This window comes from Xenopus tropicalis, chromosome 7 (genome assembly GCF_000004195.4).
Source record: "Xenopus tropicalis strain Nigerian chromosome 7, UCB_Xtro_10.0, whole genome shotgun sequence".
Taxonomy (NCBI): domain Eukaryota; kingdom Metazoa; phylum Chordata; class Amphibia; order Anura; family Pipidae; genus Xenopus; species Xenopus tropicalis.
In genome coordinates, this window is record NC_030683.2 from 29,553,728 (window position 1) to 29,569,884 (window position 16,157).

General features: G+C 41.5%; 1 protein-coding gene across 2 annotated transcripts in view; it reads left to right on the forward strand.

The window, feature by feature from the left end:
• Positions 1 to 16,157, forward strand: part of sema4g (semaphorin 4G) — a 145,441-nt gene that overhangs the window by 74,549 nt on the left and 54,735 nt on the right. For both annotated transcript variants that reach the window (XM_031906658.1, XM_002938721.5), the window contains exons 6-7: positions 2,772 to 2,865; positions 5,928 to 6,041. In XM_031906658.1, coding sequence (XP_031762518.1) covers positions 2,772 to 2,865; positions 5,928 to 6,041 — 208 coding nt within the window. The remainder of the gene's footprint in view (positions 1 to 2,771; positions 2,866 to 5,927; positions 6,042 to 16,157) is intronic.

Genomic DNA, 16,157 nt, shown 5'->3' on the forward strand with positions numbered 1-16,157 from the left:
GACCTTTCTGTTTATAATGTATGTATTTTTTTTTCCAACAAAATATGCTTATCCCTTTGCAAATATAATTGTAATTTTGGTAATGGTGTTTAAAATTGTTTTTGAGGCTTGGGTGTTATGAGACAGCAGAGCGTGCAAGACCTTTGTAATAAAAAATGCTTCTAGTCTAAAAAATCAAAGCACAAATCAAATTTACTGTTTACTAATTATGTTGTGTAGTTTTATTTTGCAGCAAATAATTTGCCTTTATTACATTTGTAAAGAAAGCAGCACAGTTTTTATGTGTTTTGAGACCCTATTTTTTTCTGTATTTTTTTTTTTATATTTGGTATTACCTGACCGAATAAGTAAAGACCCACAGGCAACAGCCCAAAATGTATTGTCTTGGTTAGATAACTTTGCTATAGTTTGACTAATGTGGAAGTAATTTGGCATTTGAATGCATTATCAACCTTGTAGGTATTATGTATGTATAATACAGTCATAATAGGGAACACAAGACATAATAATTAGTAAGAGAGTTTGTTCCTCTTGAGGAATATTTGCAATATAGCAGTTTAGGTGAACAAATGGTAGTAGGTCTGTCCTCTTAGAGTTTGGTACAGACTTGTATAAAACTTGAAAATTGAATATTTAATTTATATTGTTAATAAAAGGTCAAAAACATTTATGTGCAGTAATGTGGGCAATAGTTCTTTCAGTTCGGCAGCTCTTTATCTTTGAACATTGCTTATGCATAATCCTCAGTATTTAATTTTCAAAAAAGGGACAATTTAGGTCACGCTGATGATCCATATTGGTCAGGCCCAGACATGGGCAATTCTGTAGGGGTCAATTTTGACAGACTTTTCTTTGACCTGTCCAAACTGCAAAGTTCATGTGCTGCCTCCAACATGGTGCATCTGCAGATGAGGAAGTGAGCTTCTCTTTACTTCATCTGAGATCCAGTCCTCCTGATTCTCCGGGAGGAAAACATACTTGTTGCCACTGCTTTTCGAAGTTGCCTTATGAGTGATGTTTTCCCACCAGCATTAAGGAAACATTTTGTTGTCCACACTAGAGTAGATCAAGGCAACATCACCGGTGATGTTTGTCTCCGATGTTAATAAGTATGCCCCTAAGTGTGGGAGGTAAAACTTCCCGTGTGACTGGATCGTTTGCATCACTGGCCTGAAGGGTCAGCCACTGCGCCGGCACCGTTCCGCATATGTGCTTTTTGTGTCCGGCCCCCAGCGGTGCTAAAACCATACAGCAAACCCTGTGACCACCTGGGCCTTGTGCAGGTCTGTTGTATGGTAGTTTGTGGCCACTGGGAGCAACATCAAGGGGGTTGGTGAGCAACATATTGCTGATCACTGCTGTAGAATATACTGTCTGTATTATATCGTAGAATATATCACTTATTGTTTTTCTTTAAAATGAATTCCCTGCATTTAAAGACAGTTATGGAAAATATTTGTACACAAAGAGGCTTGATGTAAGATTTGTGTTGTACTTTTCCCTCCACTTTACTAGGGTGTTATATCTGCTCAGAAGCAAAAATATAATATCTAAAATTAAAGTAGGATTCCATAGTTGTTTCAGTGTTTTCTATGTATATTACATTTAACAGCTAAAGCATGGTGTTGTATCCAGTATTTATTCAGTGTCTAGGAATAACACTCACACTGAATTCATCCAAATGACTTAGCACATTAATGAGTTGACATAATTAGTAGTTCCTATTCTGCACCTGTGAAATGCATAAATGGTTTCTTCAAATTAATTTCATGCTGATTTTATCTGTTAATTTGAGATTAATAGTGGTTTTGTGCGTTGGTAGGAGTCATGCAGTATGCTCTGTGTGTGTGCAAATGCGTATGTGCTCTTTTTGTGGCTGACTTTGTATGCAGCACAGCCCTTGTTTGGTGCCGTTGCATACAGGAGGGACAAGAGATAACCACCACATAGGTGCCCCTTGGAACACACGGGGTATATTTGTCATGCTGTGTAAAAAGTGGAGTGAAGCATTACTGGTGATGTTGCCCTTAGCAGCCAATCAGATGCTTTGCTTTAGTTTTCTAACTGTTGAAATCAAATTGCTGATTGGTTGCCCTGGACAACATCACCGTTAATACTTCACTCCACTTTTTACACAGCATGATAAATATACCCTTTAGCATGCACCTCACTCAGAATGTGCAAGCTAGGGGGAAGAGCCGGAGGTGCCAGAGTGGCCTGTACTTGCCAGCTGCTTATGGCAGGTGTTACATATGCAGATCCCTTGTGCCCAAAAGATGCCCATGCATGGGAAGATCTGCAATTTGGTGACCTTGTAGGTGGTGGCAGACAGATCTGATCATTTGGCTTCAAAAGCCATGGGCAGGCTAATCAGAAATTGAATGCATCTACAACCTGATGCAATGTTGGCTTTTCTTCAACCTTTCCCAATCTATGTTCAGTCTGATTCAGATATCACAGAGACTGTTCCTTGGCCCATACACAGTCTAATAAGTTACAGAGTTGCAACTTGGTCGAGTGTTGGCCTGTGTTTGGCCAGCCTAACATATCCCTCATTAATACTGTGGAATATGTGTGAAACACAATGATATATATAAAAAATTGTTTTCATATGCAATTCAGTAGGATCCTGCTAGTTAATAGAATAGCATTATCAGTGTCTCATTAGCAATGCTAATACATTTATGAGGTTCTTTATAATATTCATTTTATGTGGTCTAGCACAAAAATAGAAACAAGCTGGTATATTGCCCTATTATTTGTTGTTTTAGGATTCCAGGACTTTTGTTTTGTCTTCAGAAACAGAAGAAGGAAAGGAGAAATGCCCTTATGATCCAGCAAAAGGATACGTTGGTCTCCTAGTGGGTAAGTGACTGTATAATCCATCTGTATAATAGGGGGTAGTGTGGGGGCTTTACGCTATTCTCTTTGTCTGCTCTTTACTAAACTGATGACTGAGATTCAAAATAGGTTCTTGAATTTCAAGTGCGCAGAGGCCCAAACAGCCCCCCACAGGCTCAATGAATAGTGACTGTCTGTGGCATCTTTTAGCAGCCCCTCTAGTACTTGCCAAATTTTACAGATTTCCTCCAAGAATTGTGTGTGTTGCTTTCTGTTGTAAAATCAATTAATGTTATTTGAATATTGATAGCCTCTAAATGTGGCCCTCTAAATGCTCAGAAAAGAATGTAATTAATTATATGTGTGAAGATCACTTAGTGTTTCTGATTGCCTGCTGTGTAGCTGAGCTCGCCTGATCTGCACGTTTCTTACAGCAGCAAAGTGATTACAAAGTACAGTACAATGACAGCAGATATATTAGCATGATTTTCAGAAAAATATATAGCTAGAAATAATCAATTTACTCTTTTTATACCGGCAGATTTGGTAAAAATAAAAAATGTAACAATTATAGCTTTATATTTGCAAGTGTTGGTTAACCCCAAGAAGTTAAAAATTTTAAAATTCAATTTTAACAATTAAAGGGGAAGTACACTTTAAAAAGTGGAAAATAAAAGAAAAAATTGCCCTACTATTACACTACTATTTATTATAAAATTACCACTCCAGCACCTTGCAAACTCTATCTTAATTGAAGTCTCACTGGATTTTTTGGGTCTTCATCCTACACAGCAGCCTTCTGGATAAGCACCTCAAAATAAATTTCCATCTCCCTAAACCTTAAGAACCTCACAACTCCTGCCTTCTAGATAGGGCTGCCATCAGGGCAGCACATAGAGTACTGCAGTGATGTGCAGTGAAGTGTACCTCATAGGCTGCAAAGGGGAAGGGTTTTCGGTATTATAGGATGTGGCTGGGTGTGGTTTAGTCTTTTTTCACCATTGTGGCCCCATTCTACTTGTTGCCAGGGCTCTACACCCAGGTGACCAATGGGTTAATAGGGGACCCCTGGGGGGGAAGGCCCTTCTGACTTAGGAGCAGGGCCACCATCAGGAGTTACAGGGCCCCATACTTCTATTGCCAAACTGTGTGGCTTTTTTCTTTTAGATTTGGCACTCCTGAAGTCAGCCTTTGGTTAGTGCTTAGTGATGTGACTTGTATCAAAACTAGTGTATTATATGCCCTATTATTAAAGTTTAGAATATTCAATGGATTTTATAATAATATTGCATTTTTATCGTTATTTTTGTAGTTGCTGCTTTTATATACAGTGGTGTGAAAAACTATTTGCCCCCTTCCTGTTTTCTTATTCTTTTGCATGTTTGTCACACAAAATGTTTCTGATCATCAAACACATTTAACTATTAGTCAAAGATAACACAAGTAAACACAAAATGCAGTTTTTAAATGAGGGTTTTTATTATTTAGGGAGAAAAAAAATCCAAACCTACATGGCCCTGTGTGAAAAAGTAATTGCCCCCTGAACCTAATAACTGGTTGGGCCACCCTTAGCAGCAATAACTGCAATCTAGCGTTTGCGATAACTTGTAACGAGTCTTTTACAGCGCTCTGGAGGAATTTTGGCCCACTCATCTTTGCAGAATTGTTGTAATTCAGCTTTATTTGAGGGTTTTCTAGCATGAACCGCCTTTTTAAGGTCATGCCACAACATCTCAATAGGATTCAGGTCAGGACTTTGACTAGGCCACTCCAAAGTCTTCATTTTGTTTTTCTTCAGCCATTCAGAGGTGGATTTGCTGGTGTGTTTTGGGTCATTGTCCTGCTGCAGCACCCAAGATCACTTCAGCTTGAGTTGACGAACAGATGGCCGGACATTCTCCTTCAGGATATTTTGGTAGAACAGTAGAATTCATGGTTCCATCTATCACAGCAAGCCTTCCAGGTCCTGAAGCAGCAAAACAACCCCAGACCATCACACTACCACCACCATATTTTACTGTTGGTATGATGTTCTTTTTCTGAAATGCTGTGTTACTTTTACGCCAGATGTAACGGGACACGCACCTTCCAAAAAGTTCAACTTTTGTCTCGTCGGTCCACAAGGTATTTTCCCAAAAGTCTTGGCAATCATTGAGATGTTTTTTAGCAAAATTGAGACGAGCCATAATGTTCTTTTTGCTTAAAAGTGGTTTGCGCCTTGGAAATCTGCCATGCAGGCCGTTTTTGCCCAGTCTCTTTCTTATGGTGGAGTCGTGAACACTGACCTTAATTGAGGCAAGTGAGGCCTGCAGTTCTTTAGATGTTGTCCTGGGGTCTTTTGTGGCCTCTCGGATGAGTTGTCTCTGCGCTCTTAGGGTAATTTTGGTCGGCCGGCCACTCCTGGGAAGGTTCACCACTGTTCCATGTTTTTGCCATTTGTGGATAATGGCTCTCACTGTGGTTCGCTGGAGTCCCAAAGCTTTAGAAATGGCTTTATAACCTTTACCAGACTGATAGATCTCAATTACTTTTGTTCTCATTTGTTCCTGAATTTCTTTGGATCTTGGCATGATGTCTAGCTTTTGAGGTGCTTTTGGTCTACTTCTCTGTGTCAGGTAGCTCCTATTTAAGTGATTTCTTGATTGAAACAGGTGTGGCAGTAATCAGGCCTGGGGGTGACTACAGAAATTGATATTGAAATTGAAAATTGAAATTGATAAACCACAGTTAAGTTATTTTTTAACAAGGGGGGCAATCACTTTTTCACACATGGCCATGTAGATTTGGAGTTTTTTTTCTCCCTTAATAACGTGAACCTTTATTTAAAAACTGCATTTTGTGTTCAATTATGTTATCTTTGACTAATAGTTAACGGTTTTTGATGAGCAGAAACATTTAAGTGTGACAAACATGCAAAAGAATACGAAATCAGGAAGGGGGCAAATAGTTTTTCACACCACTGTATCAATGAACACTCTATAACTTTATGTAAATACTGTATATATCTTTATTCAAAAGGATTATTTAGTTTTATATTTGAGCAGATAGCACATATATATATATATATATATTTGTGTTTATTCTAGATGGAGGATTGTACACTGCCTCTCTCTATGAATTCCGTAATCTGCCTGATATAAGGAGAAACCTCTTGCAACGATCGCTGAAGACAGAGGAATCCAATTTGCACTGGTTGAATGGTATGTTGGTAATTTGTCATTTCAGTGTCTAATTTTATTAATAACCAAAATGAAATAGTCTGTGCAAACATCCCACAGAATTCCTTACAGAGTGGAAAGAGTAATGGCTTGGCTCTGTGCTGTATAAAAATGTGATTGTGCCTGCAAGTAAAGGTGGCTGTACAGGGGCAGATTTCAGCTGCCCATTTGAGTTCTTTTGACCACTTTGGCAGCTTATCTGCCTGTGTATGGGCACCCTTAACGGACCTATTGGACAGGCTTGATTTTCTTTTTGATGGGGGACTGCCTCGGCTCGTTGATGAGGTCCTTGGCCCGACAGCGTCTATGGCCGCCATTTTAATTTGATCTTTGGACCCTAGGGATCTACTGGATTTGCAGAGCTAAAATTTCTAACAGGCATAGAAATGTCAATACATTTATTTACATACCTGTAAATAACTTCCATCATGTTATCCATAGTCAGCCTTGCCAGTATTCTGGGATTGTGATGTGAAAACCATGTTTATCTTGTCTACAATGCTTTCTGCAAGTCTAATGATTTTTTTAAGTTGTGTTAAAGCACTCGAGTACTGGTGAAGGTTTTCAGCCAAATACACCAGATCAGTGCATTTACTCACAGGAAAACCTATCCACCCTGCCTCACCCACGTGAGCATGTGCAGAACTAGGTTTCTGTGTTAAAGGGTTGTTCAGCTTTAAATTAAATGTATGTTGTAGGCAATGATATTCCAAGACAATTTGCAATCAGTTTTCATTTTTTTAAATTCATTTTGGTTTTTCAGTTATTTAGCTTTTTGTTCAGCAACTCTCCAGTTTGGAATTTTAGCAGCTATCTGGTTGCTAGATTTAAAAGCTGGAAAGATGGAGAAGGGAAAGGCAAATAATGAGAAACTATAAACGATGAAGTTTAGTAACATGTATATTTTGATTCATATGTTCATTTTGTTCATATCTTTCATTGTGGACACAAAATTACATACAGATGAAGCGCAGGTTTTCCCAAAACTTAACTAGTTACAAGATAACACAGGCTATCCTGTTGTGTTATCTCGTGCCATCTCCCTGCTGTGTCAGGGGAAAAAATTTTATTATTCTGTTTTTAGACAGCAGGTGGTGCCTGGAAAGTAACGTTAACATGCACAGTAGGGGGTCCATTTTGACACCAGACTTCTCCAGCCTTATCTGGAGAACGCGGCCTCTCCCCAGTGCGCATGCGCGAACGCTCCGTTAAACTCCCATACGGAGAAGTGGGGAGAGGTCCCGACTGTTCCGTATGGGAGCCAAATTGAAAAATTTTTCTGGCGCGGGGCGGCGTGCCGCCCTAGGCCCGGGCCTTTGTGGCCTCTCCACAAATCCGGGCCTGTCAGGCGCATAATCATATATTTTTAATACTGTAGTTTGGCATTTTTCCCTCCTCTTTTCACATTATGCAATTTTGTTTTCCTCAATCATTTAACTATTAGAGTTCCCAGATCCCTGCAAAGAATGGGCCCAGACAATACATAAGTTCCCTTTTCTCTGTAATAATAAAACAGTACCTGTACTTGATCCCAACTAAGATATAATTACCCCTTATTGGGGCAGAACAGCCCTATTGGGTTTATTTAATGGTTACATGATTCCCTTTTCTCTGTAATAATAAAACAGTACCTGTACTTGATCCCAACTAAGATATAATTACCCCTTATTGGGGGCAGAACAGCCCTATTGGGTTTATTTAATGGTTAAATGATTCCCTTTTCTCTGTAATAATAAAACAGTACCTGTACTTGATCCCAACTAAGATATAATTACCCCTTATTGGGGGCAGAACAGCCCTATTGGGTTTATTTAATGGTTAAATGATTCCCTTTTCTCTGTAATAATAAAACAGTACCTGTACTTGATCCCAACTAAGATATAATTACCCCTTATTGGGGCAGAACAGCCCTATTGGGTTTATTTAATGGTTACATGATTCCCTTTTCTCTGTAATAATAAAACAGTACCTGTACTTGATCCCAACTAAGATATAATTACCCCTTATTGGGGGCAGAACAGCCCTATTGGGTTTATTTAATGGTTAAATGATTCCCTTTTCTCTGTAATAATAAAACAGTACCTGTACTTGATCCCAACTAAGATATAATTACCCCTTATTGGGGGCAGAACAGCCCTATTGGGTTTATTTCATGCTTAAATGATTCCCTTTTCTCTGTAATAATAAAATAGTACCTGTATTTTATACTGGTTTTTTTGTGGTTAGGATGGTTTTGAGAGAGGGCCATTTGTATAACTCAGCCTGCAGCCTTGTGCTTTATATGGGCACAGAACCCCTCAGTGACTTCTAAAATCCTTATAATTTACAGTAGGGGGTACATTATCCCTTATAATACATGAGTGATGCTCAGAGTTGCCTGTATAACTCAGCCTGCAGCCTTGTACCTTTATATGGGCACAGAACCCCTCAGTGACTTCTAAAATCCTTATCATTTACAGTAGGGGGTACATTATCCCTTATAATACATGAGTGATGCTCAGAGTTGCCTGTATAACTCAGCCTGCAGCCTTGTACCTTTATATGGGCACAGAACCCCTCAGTGACTTCTAATATCCTTATCATTTACAGTAGGGGGTACATTATCCCTTATCATACATGAGTGATACTCAGAGTTCCCTGTATAACTCTGCCTGCAGCCTTGTACCTTTATATGGTCACAGAGCCCCTCAGTGACTGCTAATATCCTTATCATTTACAGTAGGGGGTACATTATCCCTTATAATATACGAGGCCTGCAGCTTTGTACCTTTATCACAGAATGCCTCCAATATCCCTTTTAATACATAAGAGATTATTACAGCCATGTTTTTCATTTATAGTTATTAAGGTTAAGGCCACAGGCAGTGACAGCAGCTTTGGACAAGTATAAATAATAAATAAAGCAGACATTATCAATAGTTAAGAAATATATCTTTCCACAACTTGGGACAACCTATCTGTACTGAACCCAGTGAGTTTCTTACGCCCTGTAGGCAACACTGACACCCAACACTGCACCACACCATACCTCCCAACATTTAAAAATTAAAAAGAGGGACAAAAGTATATGCCGCGCTAAGTGATGCAATATTTTTGACCACGCCCCTCTGACCACACCCACATTACAAAACACCCCCATTTTCCATGGTTGGAATGGCAGCATCAGAAACACCAAGTGCACTAGTGTTTTAACTCTTTTACTGCCAATGACTTATGGCATACGTCGTGGCAGTAAAAGGGCTTAAATGCCAACAACGTGTCCCACACTTCCTTGGCATTTAAGCACAGCTCATGCCGCCGCTGCAGAGAGCTTCTATCCATGACAGCCCCCCTGGGCAACGTGCCAGGGGGGCTGTCATGAGGGTCCTGCAAATCGTTCGCTCGCAGGACCCTCCAGGAAGCAGCAGACGCGATTGCATCACGTCTCCTGCTTCCTCCTTCCCCCCTGCCGGCCCGGCCCACTGAAGAGGAGGCGATCGGGTCTTCAGTACAGGTAAGAACTTTTTTTTTTTTTTCATTTAAACACTTACACACACACTTACACACACACTTACATACATTTATACACACTTACATACATTTACACACACACTTACAGCACACATTTTAGCAGTTTTTTTTTTCATTTTTCACACTTTTATACACTTATTTACACTCATATACACACTTACACACTATAACAAAACTTTTACACATGTACACACATGTATACACAAACACTTTGGTTTTTGTTTTTTGTTTTTTTCATTTTGCCACTTTGTTTTTAGTTTCTTTTACCCAAAAACTGTTTATTTTGACAGCGTGACTATTGGATCAGATATTCTGACCACTAATTACACTGTCATGTGACTTATTTTGTTGTTTCACTGATTTGCACAATTTTTGTGGTTTTATCGCATTTTATCCCTGTATAAGTGTTCCTAATCTGTTTTTAGCGTAGCTTTGCCAGGTGTAACTTTGGTGTACAAAAATAACTTTGCCTATTTTGAATTCATCAGAATGTGTACTTTCCAAAAATATATGGTTTCCTGGGGCTCTCTGTATAGTTAGGGGGGGGGGGTTACTGCACATAAAACGCTGTCAGGGGCTCTGTGTGCAAAAGCTGAGTTGGCAGGCGAGAAATCCTTATGCACTATTTTCATTTTGGGGTCAGTACACACCGCAGACTTTGGTATATCTATGCATATTGGGCATCAAACTGTTCAGTAGGCCTCTGGTGTTCCTATTTGGGGTGACTTGCCTTTGTACGCAAGAAATTGTGTGAGATAAATGCGGCAAATTGCAACATTTTTAGGCGATTTTCTGAAATGTCATAAAAACCAATAACTTTAGGAAAGCTTTGCAGATTGGTACTTTGGTGTAGAAAGGACTCTTTACCCTTGTTGGATTTGTCAGAATGTGTACTTTCCAAAAATATATGGTTTTGTGGGGGTCTGTGTATAGTTAGGGGAAGTTTCGGCACATAATACACTGACAGGGGGCTCTGTGTGCAAATGCTGAGCTGGCAGGCGAGAAATCCTTATGCGCTATTTTCATTTCGGGGTCAGTACATACCGCAGACTTTGGTATATCTATGCATATTGGGCATCAAACTGTTCAGTAGGCCTCTGGTGTTCCTATTTGGGGTGATTTGCCTTTATCTGATCTTTATCAAGAAATTGTGAGAGATAAATGCGGCAAATTGCAACATTTTTATGCGATTTTCTAAATGTCATATAAATCTGCAAACTTAGGAAAGCTTTACAGCTTGGTACTTTGGAGCAAAAAGAAATGTTTACCCATTATAGATTCGGGGGGATGTGTACTTTCCAAAAATATATGGCTTTCTGGGGTGAGCGTACTTTTTTTGTAGCATTATCCCACATAAAGGATGTAAATGTGTTGATTTTGCAGGAGCTGAAATGATACATCATATGGGGGTATGTTCCCATTGGGGCCCCTACATGCCACATACTTAGCTAAACCTATACATATTGGGCATCAAACTGTTCAGTGGACCCCTGGCGTTCATATTTAGGGTATTTTATTTGGTTACTTTATGACCTGTAGGAGATAAGATACTATAGACTGGAAGTTTTGAAGCAATTTTTAAAAAAAATCACAAATTTTGATAAAAACCAATAACTTTAGGAAAGCATTGCGACTTGATAGTTTGGAGTAGACAGACAGTTCTGCCTATTCTGTATTCCCCAGAATCTGTTCTTTCCAAAAATGTACAATTTTCTGGGATAAACCTTCTGTTAGTGGAAATTTTGTCCTTGAAATCTAAGGTATGCCGCTTTCTGGAGCAGTGCTTTGGAAATTTGGTAATGTACTGCTGGGAGTTTTTGAGAAATCTCCATAAAACTATATATATTTGGTATTGGCACGTTCAGGAGACATGGGGCTTTCCAAATCAGTTGTATATTCGTGCATAAAATAATTTTTGTTTCTAGTATGTGTGTTTATATTATGGAAAATTAGATTTTTTTTTGCATTTTTAGACATTTAGAAGCCTATATCTTGTTACAGAATTGGAATTACACAAAAATTCTACCATATTTTGAAAGCTTAGGTTGTTCTGAAAAAAACGATATATTGTTTTCCTGGGTAAACTAAAAGTCCCCCCGAGGAAAGGCCCCTAAAGTGAAACAGTGCAAAATGTTCAAAAACTGTCTGGCAATACAAGTTCCGCTTTGACCAAAACAGCTGGCAGTAAAAGGGTTAATAGCTGGCATCATAAATCATGAGCTGCCCTTGAAAATACAAAAAGGAGGAGGCCAGGACGCGCCTGTGGCCATCAATGGTCCTTCATAGTTCAATTCCCTTGGTGCGTCTGCCTCTATCAATGGGGCTCAATGCTGATACCATTTCTGATACATGCCCTACCTAAGGCATCAGCTTTGAGACCCAAGGAAGCTCAGCTGCCAGGGCGGGACTCGAACTCCAAACCTTACGGGGTAGGAATCGAACTCCAAAGCCAACGGGGCAGGAATCGAACTCCACACCCGGCGATGTAAGGGCGTGCGCTCTACCACTTCGCTATCCTTCCTCCTCCCACTTGTAACATGTCTCTTCGTAATCTTGTCTTCTGCATATTGGCGGTTGGTGTATCCTAACCGACTGACTGAAACACTCAGGGTTAGAGCCTGCTGCTTGCCCCAAGCCCTATATAACTAGGGGGGCTGTTATAGTAGGGGGGAATGAATCCTCCATTTATCAACATTCTCTGGGGGGGAATGAATACAAGGGTATAAGTTTTACCCCCGGGGCAAGAGAGGTCCCCAAATTTGCCCCATTGACTTATGATGGGGATTTTGTCAAATAAGTAGTTTGTCGTAGACCCATGAATGAGGTGTTAAACTGTGCGGCTAATTCGAGAATGGGGTGCAATGACTTTTCTGAGGGGTGGGCAGTTAATTGCCCCAGCAGGGGGCAATTATCCGCCCATAGACTTAACATTGAGACCAACTTTGACTGAGTCCCGCACCGTTTTTCGTAGACCCATGAATGAGGTGTCAAACTGTGCAGCTTATTCGGGAATGGGGTGCTATGCCTTTTCTGAGGGGTGGGCAGTTAATTGCCCCAGCAGGGGGCAATTAACCACCGATTTTCGTAGACCCATGAATGAGGTGTCAAACCGTGCGACTTATTCTGGAATGGGGTGCTATGACTTTTCTGAGGGGTGGGCGGTTAATTGCCCCAGCAGGGGGCAATTATCCACCCATAGACTTAACATTGAGACCAACTTTGACTGAGTCATATACCCATGAATGAGGTCATATACCCATGAATGAGGTGTCAAACCGTGCGGCTTATTCGGGAATAGGGTGCTATGACTTTTCTAGGGGGTGGGCGGTTAATTGCCCCAACAGGGGGCAATTAACCACCGTTTTTTATAAACCCATGAATGAGGTGTCAAACTGTGTGGGTTATTCGGGAATGGGGTGCTATGACCTTTCTAGGGGGTGGGCGGTTAATTGCCCCAGCAGGGGGCAATTAACCACCGTTTGTCGTAGACCCATGAATGAGGTGTCAAACTGTGCGGCTTATTCGGGAATGGGGTGCTATGACTTTTCTAGGGGGTGGGCGGTTAATTGCCCCAACAGGGGGCAATTAACCACCGTTTTTTATAAACCCATGAATGAGGTGTCAAACTGTGTGGGTTATTCGGGAATGGGGTGCTATGACCTTTCTAGGGGGTGGGCGGTTAATTGCCCCAGCAGGGGGCAATTAACCACCGTTTGTCGTAGACCCATGAATGAGGTGTCAAACTGTGCGGCTTATTCGGGAATAGGGTGCTATGACTTTTCTGAGGGGTGGGCAGTTAATTGCCCCAGCAGGGGGCAATTATCCACCCATAGACTTAACATTGAGACCAACTTTGACTGAGTCCCGCACCATTTTTCGTAGACCCATGAATGAGGTGTCAAACTGTGCGGCTTATTCAGGAATGGGGTGATATGGCTTTTATAGGGGGTGGGCGGTTAATTGCCCCAACAGGGGGCAATTAACCTCCATTTGTCGTAGACCCATGAATGAGGTGTCAGACTGTGCGGCTTATTCGGGAATAGGGTGCTATGACTTTTCTGAGGGGTGGGCAGTTAATTGCCCCAGCAGGGGCACGAGTTTTGCCACGGCAAGCACCATACATTGGACATACAGAGTAACAAATAAAGCAATCAATAACCGATACAAGAGGTGAAGAGGGTTCTGCCCAAAAGAGCTTACAGTCTACAAGGAGAAAGGGTTGAGACACAACGTGTGGGAATGGGCATGACCAGAGTTGTGAGAGGTGTGGCACATATACCAGCAGGGGGTAACAGCGCTCAGAGGATATATCCTGTATTATATACCAGCTGGGCACTTACTGTCAAACCGCCCATAGCCTTAACATTGAGACCAACTTTGACTGAGTCCCGCACCGTTTGTTGTAGACCCATGAATGAGGTTTCAAACCTTGCGACTTTTTCAGGAATGGGGTGCTATGACTTTTCTGAGGGGTGGGCGGTTAATTGCCCCAGCAGGGGCACGAGTTTTACCACGGCAATAATAATAACTAGATAGGTATATTTCCTGAAGAAAATGTGAGTGGTGCTTGGCGTGGCAAAACACGTGCTCCTGCTGGGGCAATTAACCGCCCACCCCTCAGAAAAGTCATAGCACCCCATTCCCGAATAAGCCGCACAGTTTGACACCTCATTCATAGGTATATGACAAACGGTGGTTAATTGCCCCCTGCTGGGGCAATTAACCTCCCACCCCTCAGAAAAGTCATAGCACCCCATTCCAGAATAAGCCGCACAGTTTGACACCTCATTCATGGGTCTACGACAAACGGTGGTTAATTGCTCCCTGCTGGGGCAATTAACCGCCCACCCCTCAGAAAAGGCATAGCACCTCATTCCCGAATAAGCTGCACGGTTTGACACCTCATTCATGGGTCTACAAAAAACGGTGCGGGACTCAGTCAAAGTTGGTCTCAATGTTAAGTCTATGGGCGGATAATTGCCCCCTGCTGGGGCAATTAACCACCCACCCCTCAGAAAAGTCATAGCACCCCACTGCCGAATAAGCCGCACGGTTTGACACCTCATTCATGGGTCTACGACAAACGGTGGTTAATTGCCCCCTGCTGGGGCAATTAACTGCCCACCCCTCACAGAAGTCATAGCACCCTATTCCCGAATAAGCCGCACGGTTTGACACCTCATTCATGGGTCTACGACAAACGGTGGTTAATTGCCCCCTGCTGGGGCAATTAACCGCCCACCCCTCAGAAAAGTCATAGCACCCCATTCCAGAATAAGTCGCACGGTTTGACACCTCATTCATGGGTCTACCAAAAATGGTGCGGGACTCAGTCAAAGTTGGTCTCAATGTTAAGTCTATGGGCGGATAATTGCCCCCTGCTGGGGCAATTAACTGCCCACCCCTCAGAAAAGTCATTGCACCCCATTCTCGAATTAGCCGCACAGTTTAACACCTCATTCATGGGTCTACGACAAACTAGTTATTTGACAAAATCCCCATCATAAGTCAATGGGGCAAATTTGGGGACCTCTCTTGCCCCGGGGGTAAAACTTATACCCTTGTATTCATTCCCCCCAGAGAATGTTGATAAATGGAGGATTCATTCCCCCCTACTATAACAGCCCCCCTAGTTATATAGGGCTTGGGGCAAGCAGCAGGCTCTAACCCTGAGTGTTTCAGTCAGTCGGTTAGGATACACCAACCGCCAATATGCAGAAGACAAGATTACGAAGAAACATGTTACAAGTGGGAGGAGGAAGGATAGCGAAGTGGTAGAGCGCACGCCCTTACATCGCCGGGTGTGGAGTTCGATTCCTGCCCCGTTGGCTTTGGAGTTCGATTCCTACCCCGTAAGGTTTGGAGTTCGAGTCCCGCCCTGGCAGCTGAGCTTCCTTGGGTCTCAAAGCTGATGCCTTAGGTAGGGCATGTATCAGAAATGGTATCAGCATTGAGCCCCATTGATAGAGGCAGACGCACCAAGGGAATTGAACTATGAAGGACCATTGATGGCCACAGGCGCGTCCTGGCCTCCTCCTTTTTGTATTTTCAAGGGCAGCTCATGATTTATGATGCCAGCTATTAACCCTTTTACTGCCAGCTGTTTTGGTCAAAGCGGAACTTGTATTGCCAGACAGTTTTTGAACATTTTGCACTGTTTCACTTTAGGGGCCTTTCCTCGGGGGGACTTTTAGTTTACCCAGGAAAACAATATATCGTTTTTTTCAGAACAACCTAAGCTTTCAAAATATGGTAGAATTTTTGTGTAATTCCAATTCTGTAACAAGATATAGGCTTCTAAATGTCTAAAAATGCAAAAAAAATCTAATTTTCCATAATATAAACACACATACTAGAAACAAAAATTATTTTATGCACGAATATACAACTGATTTGTAAAGTCCCATGTCTCCTGAACGTGCCAATACCAAATATATATAGTTTTATGGAGATTTCTCAAAAACTCCCAGCAGTACATTACCAAATTTCCAAAGCACTGCTCCAGAAAGCGGCATACCTTAGATTTCAAGGACAAAATTTCCACTAACAGAAGGTTAATCCCAGAAAATTGTACATTTTTGGAAAGAA